This window comes from Chenopodium quinoa, unplaced genomic scaffold, assembly GCF_001683475.1.
Source record: "Chenopodium quinoa cultivar QQ74 unplaced genomic scaffold, ASM168347v1, whole genome shotgun sequence".
NCBI lineage: Eukaryota > Viridiplantae > Streptophyta > Magnoliopsida > Caryophyllales > Amaranthaceae > Chenopodium > Chenopodium quinoa.
In genome coordinates, this window is record NW_018744497.1 from 804,887 (window position 1) to 815,894 (window position 11,008).

The following is an 11,008-nucleotide window of genomic DNA, read 5'->3' on the forward strand; positions in this document are numbered from 1 at the left end:
GGTCAGGAACCTCACAATTGCAGTGTACAATGGCGACGACAGAGGTAATGAATTCTGTTCCTTGACTTTAATTTTGAAGGTTGTTGGCTAGTTGTTGATGGTATAATTGTAAATATGTGGAGAGTTAGGGTTCATTGTGTAGTAGCTTGAATTAATAAATGTAGGTCAATTATTCTTGAATACTTTAAGTATGTTGGTAGGACAGTGAATTGGGGGATTTGTTTTTTACTGGTATGCACAACACATTGCTTTTTTTAATGCTGCTTTGTTTACTGCTTGTTGAATTGTTTAATGATGTTGGGAGGACAATTAGTTGGGGGATTTGTTTATTGCTGCTATGTAGAACACATTGCATTATGTTAATGGTTGTATGTTTACTTCTGGTATGGGGATTAGTTAGGCATTTGGTGTTGTGTACATGAATTAATAGTGCTTTATTATATGCACAGATTGTTGCTGAAGTTGAATTTGTAGATGTTAAGGTTAGATTAGGGGGTGTGTTTGTGAACAAAAAAATAAAGGAAAAGACTTTGTGTGGGTATGAGGGTGGCTGGGAATATTGGAGGTACAAGTGCAGAGTGAGTGAGATGTCAGTCAGCTTACTTAGGGAATCTTGCATTTAGGGGTTTGTGAAGTTTGATTTGCATGTGCCAAGCATGTGGAATATTTGGTATAAAAAAAGGGGGAAGAGTTGGTCAAGTGGTAAAAAGGAAATTCTGAGTGATGATGATGTGAAGGGCTTTTTGGAGACAAAGATTAAGGATAGGTTTGCTGTAGTTTATTGTACTAGCCAAGAACCCAGTGTTGTCCAACCCACCCAAAATAGTCAAAGCAAAGTTGTTAAGCTCACTAAAGTTAGGAGAAGCCCAATGTTTAAGCAGCTGTTGGCTAATAAAGACAAGGATGAGACAGAAAACAACCAAAAAGGGGGGCCTAGGGTTGTAGAGCACACTGAGAAAACAACAAGAAAGGAATTGTTCTCAGAGAGTGTGAAAGGGAAGAAGAAGCAAGGTGAAGAGGAAGGCACATCTGGGGGAAGTAGGGTGAAGGGAAAGGGAAAGGTACTGGGAAAGGGGAAAAACAGGGAAAAGGAAAAGGAAGAAAAACAGAGAGGCTGAGTTTGAATCAGATTCTAGATCTGGTTCCTCAAGCTTTGACTGCCCTGACACTGACATAGAGTGGGAAGCAGGGGAAGAGGAGGGGGAAGATGAGGATGCTGATATTGGAGATGGTCTTGACAACACTGTTAATAACATAATTGAAGAAGTGAATGCAAGTCTCCAAGGTGAGCAAGAAAGGGTTGAATATGAAGTGCATAACAGTGATGATCTGCTTGAAAGTGAATTGTTGAGTAAAGAAGTTGCTTTGCAGGGAGAGTTCACTTCTGATTCAGAGGAGTTGGATAGCCCTAAAGGGTCTGATGATGAGCAAGATAATTGTCCATGGTTTCATGCATCAACAGACTACAAGAAGGCCATTTAGTTGGTGAAAGGACATAAGTTCCTTAATAACAAACTGCTTAGGAGAGCTCTAAAGCAGCATGCCATTGAGAACAGGTATGAATACTGGTATTTGCACAATGAAAGCAGCAAAATAACAACCCAGTGTAGAAGGAGATGTAAATGCAAATGGAATAAAAAAAAGACTAGGCTGCCTATGTGCACATGTGTTGGGGGGAGGATTTGTCATTTTAGGGTGGTTGCTAGGAGGTCTGTCAACCAAGATTTTTGGCAGATTAAGAGTCTAAATTTAAAGCACAAGTGTTTAAGGGTAAGAAGCAATCTCAATCTTTCTGCTGAATTTTTAGTTGAGAAGTACATTGAGGATGGGAGAAGTGACCCAGGGTGGAAGATAAAAAGTTTCAGAAGGAGAGTTTTTGGTGATTTTGGCATAGAAATTAAATACTGTAAAGCTTAGATGGCAAGGGCAAGGGCTAAGCTCATGATCTATGGTTCAGCAGCAAAACAGTATGCAAGAGTGTGGGACTATGTGAAGGCTCTTATGCAGTACAACCCTGGTACTGAGTGTAATGTTGTAGTTGATGGATTAGAGCAGATTGAACCCCCCATTATTCTTGAGAATGTTCATATGCCTTGCACCACTTAGGAAAGGATTTTTGGCTGGTTGTAGACCATTTATTGGGGTTGATGGATGCCATCTGAAAGGTCCCTATCCTGGCCAGATTTTGGTTGCAGTTGGTAAGGATGGCAATAACAACATTTACCCTATTGCCTGGGCTACAGCTGAAATTGAGAATACAGAGACTTGGGTTTGGTTTCTTGAGAGTTTGATGAAAGCCCTGAAAGATGAAGAAAGAGGCCTGGGATATACCTTTATATCTGATAGGCAAAAGGTAAACATATATCCAAAAATAATTACAATACTTATTTTATCTTTGTCCACTTGGCTAATTTGATTTATGATGTGTGAACAGGGCTTGGTAGAAGCTTTGCACCAGGTTGTTCCTTATGCAGACACAAGGTATTGTGTCAGACATATATAGGCTAACTTCAAGTTACAATTTAGTGGATCCACTTTCAAGGAACTGTTCTAGTCAGCAGCAAGGGAAACAACATTGGTATGCATAAGAACTTTAATTGTAATGCTACTATGTCTATGACTGTTTGTAATTCTGATTTGGGTGTTTATATGTTTGTATGGTTTTCCTTCATTTGTAGTTTGACTTTGAAGTAGCAATGGAGTCAATTAGGTTCTTGTCTGAGGAAGATTTTGAATATCTATCTGACATCCCAGCCAAACATTGGTCCAGACATGCCTTTAGCACATTCCCAAAGTCAAACATGTTGCTCAACAACATTTGTGAGACTTTTAATGTTGTAATGAAAGAAGCTAGGGATAAGCCTATTTTGACTCAAATGGAGTGGCTTAGGAGGTATGCCATGAAAAGAAACAATGACAAATGGGAAGCTTTTCTGAAAATGGAAGGGAAGGTTGTTCCTTATGTCAAGAAGGTTTTTCAAAGGATAGAACCAGTTGCAAGGCATTGCATTGTGCAACTGTCTAGGGGTGACAGTTATGAGGTTCAACTCAATTCTGACCAAGTAACAGTTGACCTGAACAAGGCAACATGCACTTGCTTCCATTGGGAACTGTGTCCATGCATATGCATGCATCATGGACAAAAGGGCTGACCTAGAAGATTATGCGGACAATGCTTACCTTGTGTCCACATATATGTTGGCATATAGGCTTGAGATCGCACCTATGCCTGGTCCACGCCATTGGGAAAGGGTTAAGCTGAGGCAACCACTACCACCAGCCATCAAGGTACAGCTTGGGAGGCCTAAGTCTAAGAAGAGGAAGTTGGAACAGGGAGAAATGGGTGGGCAGAACCAACAAGTGCAGCAGCCACTCAATAGGAGGGCCACTTGTAAGAACTGTGGCCAGCTTGGCCACTATGATAAGACCTGCAAAAACCCTCCTCTCACACCTGTAGTAGTGTCTTCACCAAAGAAAGAAGGTGGAAGACCCCATTTGGACACTAACTGGGTGAAAAACCAGAGAAAGAGGAGAGTAGAAAAAGCTTTGAAAAAGGTAATAACCAGGAATTTTGTACATTGTGTTTATGCTTTTTTGCAGTATTATTTTGACTACTAAATCTGTACTATGGTTAATAGAGTGCAGTTGGTGGTACACCTGGTCCAAACAGTATTGGCAGCAAGAGGTTCCCTCAGGAAGAGCAGCAGAGGAAGCAACAACAACAGCAGGACACTCAGTAGAGCCAAGCTACATCCACAACAGCTGCCACAAGCTTTGCACCACATCCTACATCATCCACATTAGCTGCAGCATATCAACCAAGTCAAATGCCACCAAGAACCAAGCTACATGTAATTAGACCTAGCAACTAGAATTAGACCTAGCAAGTAGATTAATCACCTCCTATTTTGTATGTTAGCAGGAGATGATAGGTAGTTGCATGTTTTTTACTTTGTTAATCAATGTTTGATATGTACATCAGTACATTGGATGGTACTATGCTTTTGGCTGTAATGTGTTAGGATCACTTATGAACATGTTCACACTTCAGTCATTCAATGACAGTAATGAGTTTGCACATGTATGTCTTGCTTTTTATTTAAAAATTGTACCAAAATAACTTGTTCATTTCATTCCATAATAACACATATAAATAGCATTACAATCATCCCATCCTGCTCCTCCCCATTAAACCAGTTTATTCAATACAACATAGGCTAAAACTAAAAAAACAGAAAACATAATTACTACAACAACTTGGAGCTTGCTATCAGAATTGCCATTGTTGCTGATCATCTTCTTCTTGTCACCACTTAGGGCCTTGCATTTCAGTTTCAAAGTGTCAACCTCATTCAGCAAACATCTTCTCTGGCCAATCAAGTCATCAACCTCTCTCTTAAGTGAGTTAACTTCAGCCTTGATTAGCCTTTTGTCAAGTAGAAGTTGGTTGATCACATCTCTCTGCCACTCAGTTCCATCTTCAGTGTCAACCCATTCAAAACACTTGCACCCCCTACTTTCAGTGACAGGGTCATAGAATTTGCAAGCCCTGAATTTCCTCCCTGGGTTCTCCCTAGTCCAAGATGTCAACTTTGCAAGAGGCAATCCACAATTGCATTTAATCTAGTTTGGGAAAGATGAGCTATTCCAGGACATCTTCCAACCTGCAAGTACCAAAACAAATGTCAATTAACCAAACACTTCCATTACACAATGTATTACACACTTCTTACTCAACCACACCTAGTCATTGTGGTGGTTGACCTCCATAATGAGGATAACCAGGGGGTGGCCATGTCCCATTTTGTTTCATCCTGTACTCCAAGATACAATCAGCCAAAAAACCAGGGTCATCTGTGCTCCCAACATGTATGGTATACATGTCCTTATTAGGTAACCTCCTAATCATCTTGAACACATCACCATCATCCTCTAAAGTCCTATACTTCCCTCTATAAATATACTGAAATGTGGGGTGCAGAATGTCACTTGAACCTTCTACTGGGTCTTCCATTTCACGAAGTTTATCTTCAATTTCTATTGCTGTATCCAACAAGTTACTTTTGCCTACTTCGTATTCAATGTCAATAACAACACTCAAGTACTTAAATCTGAATAACACCTTATTCTCCTCCATTGCTGCCACAAGATTTCCAACAACAAATAATCAATCAAAGTCATGCATAGAATCCCCAATTAACTAATCACCCCAATTTTCCCCAATTGTACAAACAATTAATTCTTGCTTTGAAATCATATAATTCGTGCTTTAAACAACAAACCCTAACTAACAATTTCGCCAATTTTCCCCAAATTTAGTGCAACAAGAACCCTAATTTTTTAAATAGAAAAACAATACCTGTTGCGAATTCACCTGCTGTCTGTATTGGGGGTGCGTCTGCAATTAGGGGAAGTTTTTTTCCAACGTTTTTGGGAGAAATTGAAGGAGAAATTTGATTTGATTTAGGGGAAGTGTTTTTTCTGAAAAAATCGTGGACTTATTCATTTAGAAAGGGAAAAGTAGCCGTTACTAGCCGTTGGGTGGGGCCCAGTGAGGAAAATTCCACCGAAAAATAGATTTGGGTGGTCATCTGTATGATTAATTAATTTAAGGGGTGGTTAAATATAAATAATTTTTTTTGGGTGGTTAAATTTAAAATGGTCTGTTTTTTGGGTGGTTATTTTGAAATTTTCCTTTTCATTAATCATATTTATCATCCCGTCACAAAAAAAAAAAAAAAAAAAAAAAAATCTTTATCAAAATTAATACATTAATTAATCATAATTTATCCTAGCTAAATATACTACATTTTTGTATATTATAATCTAATATCCGCTAAACAATTTCATTTATCATCTTTATTATCATCCTGTCAAAAAAAAAAAAAAATTTATTAATCATCTTTATCAAAATAAATACATTAACTAATCATAATCTATCCTAGCTAAATATAGTAACTAGCAGGGGCGGAATTAGGAGGGGCCTGGGTGGGCCATTGCCACCCCTTGGCCCAGAAAAATAAAAAATTAATGCTGAAGCCCAAATTAAAAAAAAGAAAAGAAAAGAAAAGCCATGTATGTTATGTTAAGCGGCTATATTAGTTAATATACGGAGTACACACATACCTTCAATCCCTCGGCCTTCAGGTACGTCTTCCGTTTTCCGACTTTTTTTTTTTTTTTGGTTGTAATTTCATTATTTTATTTTTTAATACATGTATTAGGGTTATATAATCAAAATTAAGTAATTTAAATTAGATTATAAATTGTATTACTTTGTATAATGTAATTTAATTAGCCATTAGAGAATATAATCTCATAATTTTATTATAAATTGCTTTGTTCTTTTTTACTTGACCTGTTTCTTTTATCACACTTGCCCATCCAAAATTTTAAAGATCAATAATTTTAATTCTCCATAAGTAAACTTTATAAAATTTATATATTATAATAGTATTTATTGAGACGAATTCAAAAAGATCCCAAATGAATATGTTTTTCCTTACATATTATTCACAAAAGACTCTCAAAGGAGAGGTGGTGAATAGTGTAAAAGTCAAAGCGGGTCAAGTAAAAAAATCGGAGAAAGTATGTAATTGATCAAAAATAATATTATTTTTTCTAGATTGAAATATGAAGAGGAAAGCAATTGACTCTTATTTTTCGAAAGCAAAATCTCCTTCCGAATTAAACATTAAAGACCAATCCCCTAATGTGACTGTCGAAACGAATGTTGATATAAATCCTGAGAAATTTACCCATAATGAACAATCAACAAATGCATCTACAGCTCAACCTACATTTAATATTGGAAATTTTGATGCGTGATCTGACTCTACGTAAGTCAATTGATAGTTATTACCCTTCAAAGGAGCAGGAAGATATTGTCAATGCATATATAAATTACGGGCCTTATCAATTTCACTTAGCTCAATACCCTTCTTCAGGTCCGACAGATCACCCACGTCGATTCCAATCTAATTGGTTTTCCATGTTTAATAAATTTCCCTGGCTAGAGTTTTCTCCTACAACGGATGCAACTTATTGTTTTCCATGTTTCCTTTTTCCAAAGGACCCATTAGGAAAATCCGGATCAAATGTTTTTACAGTCCAAGGATTCAGAAATTGGAAGAAGGTTGGGGGTAAAGGTTGTTCTTTGTTATCACATATGGGGAAAGATACCAATTCAGCTCATGGATATTCAGCAATATGTTGGGAGAATTTGAAGAAAATTGAAGGTCACATTAATCAGGCATTCGAATTGAAAAGCCTAATCCACAATTGATTGAAGATAATTGTTTAAGAATAAAAACTTCAATTGAAGTAGTGCGATGACTTACATTTCAAAATTGTGCATTCAAAGGACATGATGAAAGTGCAAAGTCAAAAAATCAAGGAAACTTTCTAGAGATGTTAAAACTCTTATCATCATATAATAAAGATGTATGTAATGTTGTGATGGACAATGCCCCACAAAATGCTAAATATACATCTCCGGCAATTTAGAAAGAGATTCTACAGGTATTTGCAAACAAAGTGCAAAAAGAAATCCGTGAGGAAATTGGTGATTCAAAGTTTTGTATTATTGTTATGAATCTCGAGACATATCTAAAAGAGAACAAATGGGTATTGTTTTAAGGTTTGTTGACATAAATGGTTATTTACGAGAGCGGTTTTTTGAGCTAGTACATGTCAAATATACAACTTCCAAGGATCTTAAAGAAGAAATTTCTATGGTTTTATCTAACCATGAGTTGAGCATTCAAAACCTTAGAGGGCAAGCTTATGATGGTGCTAGTAATATGCGAGGAGAATGGAATGGCTTAAAGGCTTTGTTCATGGAAGAACGTCACTATGCTTATTATGTACATTATCTAGCACATCAATTACAATTAGCTCTTATTGCTACAGCAAGGGAAGTAGCCGAGGTTCATGATTTTTTTAAAGATTTAATTTTCATTGTTAACGATGTTAGCTCTTCTTCTAAGCGTCATGATGAGTTACAAGCTAGCCAAATAGCTGAATTAGAGAATTTAATTGAGATTGAGGAGGTTGAAACAGGAAAAGGATTAAACCAAATTGGTACGTTGCAACGTCCTGGGGATACTAGATGGAGCTCTAATTATAAGTCGATTTATAGTCTATTAAAAATGTACAATGCTACTCGCTCAATCCTTGTAAAAATAGCCATTGATCGTCGGGTATCATATTCTCAACGCGGGGGATCCTAAATCTGCTCTAAAAAAGTTGGTAGCATTTGATTTCTTATTTATTTTACACCTTATGGAAGATCTTATGGGATATACAGATGGTTTTTGTCGAGCTTTGCAGCATAAATCACAAGACATTTTAAATTCTATGCATTTAGTTGTTGGTACAAAATCCTTGATTCAAAATTTTAGAGATAACGGTTGGGAATCCCTTTTACAAAAAGTACAATCATTCTGCCTTAAACATGATACTCAAATACTAGATATGCAGGTTACTTATTCTGAAATAATTCAATCTCGACGCAACAAAGATACCATAACAGTGGAGCATCATTATCGGGTGGATGTGTTTAATGCAGTCGCGGATAAGCAATTGCAAGAGCTAAATAGTCGCTTTAGTGAACGAACAACAGAGCTACTTACTTTAAGTGCGTCTTTGAGTCCTATTAATGGATATAAACACTTTAATGTGGAAAATATTTGTCTCCTTGCAGAGAAATACTATCCCGAGGACTTTTCAGAGTATGAAAAATCACATTTAAAGTATCAACTTCAACAATTTGATTGTGATGTTCCTAGCTAAGCACCCAAATATAAAGGACTTGAGTACCATTACTGATTTGTGTAGAAGTTTGTTGGAGACTAGGAAATCAGTTGCTTATCCATTAGTTGATAGATTGATTCAACTTATTTTGACCCTTCCGGTTAGCACAACAACTACAGAAAGAGCTTTCTCGGCAATGAAAATTGTGAAAACTTGTCTTCGAAATAAGATCGAAGATGACTTTCTTTTTGATTACTTTCTAGTGTATATCGAAAAGGAGATTGCTGGAAAATTCGAAATAAAGTCGATCATAGATGACTTTTATTCTATGAAACCTAGGAGAGCTCGTGTTAAGTGATTAGTATTTTTTTTAATACTTCAAATTTTTACAGATATTTTTATTTTAATGGTTTATGTTGAATTTTTTTTTTACCCAATTATTACATATGCATTTATGACTTGTTGAGGTATCTTTTTAGATTATCAATTAGGCCGGCCACCCCTTCGAAATTTTTCTGGTTACACCACTGGTAACTAGATAGGATTGTATGTCAACTTATATTAAAACTAAACTAGAATATCAATCCAAGTTAGAGTAGGTTTCCAATCAGGCAATCACCCCTTAGTTTTGTCATTATAAATAAGGTGAAGTCTAACCCTACAATTCATTACCTTTGACAATGGATTTGCCGAAGCCTAAAAAAGTAATTAACCACCTTCCATTAGAGCTAATTAGTGATATCCTTTCAAGATTGCCCGTAAAATCTCTTATACGTTTCAAGTGTATGTGTTTCAAAATCATTGTATGACCTAATCAATGATTCAAATTTCACCAAGCTCTATCTTGATAGATCACTCGAATCAAACTTGAAACACCCTGGTCTCATTGTCCAAACTATGTTGGGTCGTCGTCCTGTGCTTTACTCTATCAAGTACAACCCTCGGCCTCTCTTCGTCGAGGTTAGCAAAAACAAAGTTACTACCACTACCATCCCTTTCGACCATTGTTTTACTCAACTTCACATGCCCAAGTGTATTGCTGCTACCATGTCAAGAATGTGAGTCCTTAGTTTGTATAGCTGTGTAAACAAGGTATATATACAACCTAAGCCAAGGGCATAAACTTAGCGCGTTAAAAAACTAAATACAATATACGGGCTTAATTCCAAGCGGTTGCAAGATGTTTTTTCTTTTTCATTACACCAATTTTATTTATTAGTAGGCTCATGCAATGGCTTACTATGCTTCTCAAATTACGATGTTGATGAGTCATCTCTGGATTGCTTGACTACATTCATATCTTTGTACAATCCGGTCACTCGAGCTTATAAAAGATTAACACAATTACCAGGTACTAATCACCCAAGCTCCGGTATTGGATTTGGTTATGATAGCAATTAAGATGATTATAAGATTTTACGATTTATAAAAGCTAGGGGCGTTACCGAAGAGTGTAGATTTTCACTCTATAATGTAAATTATAATGTTTGGGAGACCATTCAAAACCCCCCTTGGGATATGAGGTTGTTTGATTGTAAAAAATCGGCGGTTTGTGCTAACAATACTTTGCACTGGCTTTTTCGAAGGCAAAGCGAGTTAAAGTGTTTCGATCTTGTTACTCGAAAGTTTTATGAGATGCCCCTTCCTAGCAAGATTACTAGTTTTTCACCTAGATTAACGATTTTACGAGGACAGCTATGTATGGTGACGAACTTCTTGGATGTTTTTATTTTGGAAGACAATAACGACGTTAAGAAGTCTTGGATAACATTGTTTCATCATAATTCAAGGGAATGCTCATGCTTCAACATATACAATATGTGGGGAGACTATTTCGATCTCGCTTGCTTACAAGACGAGCACAATATCATTTTAGTGTTGCGTAACCAAACTAAATTACAAGAATTCATGGTTTATTGTGATAAAAATAAAGAAGCTCGGAGGCTTGAAATTTCCGGTATACCTCGTGGTGTTTACTCTTGGTCGATTATGGAACCTTGGGTGGAATTGCTGATTCAATTCCCTTAGGAAACTATACGGAGAGGTGGTGATAGATTTTGATTTAAAGTACAAGTTTCAGTTACGTGACAATCAGGAGGGAGCCCCAGTTCCTCATAATGACATTTTGGAAAATAATGTGATGTTTTTCACTTATGGGGACCGTCTATGTGTAATGAATGGAACTCTCAGATCTTGACACATACCCCATGAGCAACAAAACATGTTCCTCACAATGAGGAACATGGAATTCCCC

At 36.7% G+C, this 11,008-nt stretch overlaps 2 protein-coding genes across 2 annotated transcripts; both read left to right on the forward strand.

Annotated features, from left to right (window-relative positions):
- The first annotated feature begins 1,917 nt into the window (after window positions 1–1,917).
- Window positions 1,918–3,740, forward strand: LOC110697723. Its single transcript, XM_021875100.1, has 6 exons — window positions 1,918–2,082; window positions 2,183–2,353; window positions 2,435–2,488; window positions 2,679–3,112; window positions 3,210–3,555; window positions 3,639–3,740. Exons 1-6 carry the CDS (start codon window positions 1,918–1,920, stop codon window positions 3,738–3,740), a joined length of 1,272 nt encoding a protein of 423 aa, XP_021730792.1.
- Window positions 3,741–7,622: 3,882 nt separating this feature from the next.
- LOC110697724 lies at window positions 7,623–9,112 on the forward strand. Its single transcript, XM_021875102.1, has 3 exons — window positions 7,623–8,201; window positions 8,482–8,732; window positions 8,839–9,112. The coding sequence occupies exons 1-3, from the start codon at window positions 7,623–7,625 to the stop codon at window positions 9,110–9,112; spliced, it is 1,104 nt and encodes a 367-aa protein (XP_021730794.1).
- Window positions 9,113–11,008: the final 1,896 nt, after the last annotated feature.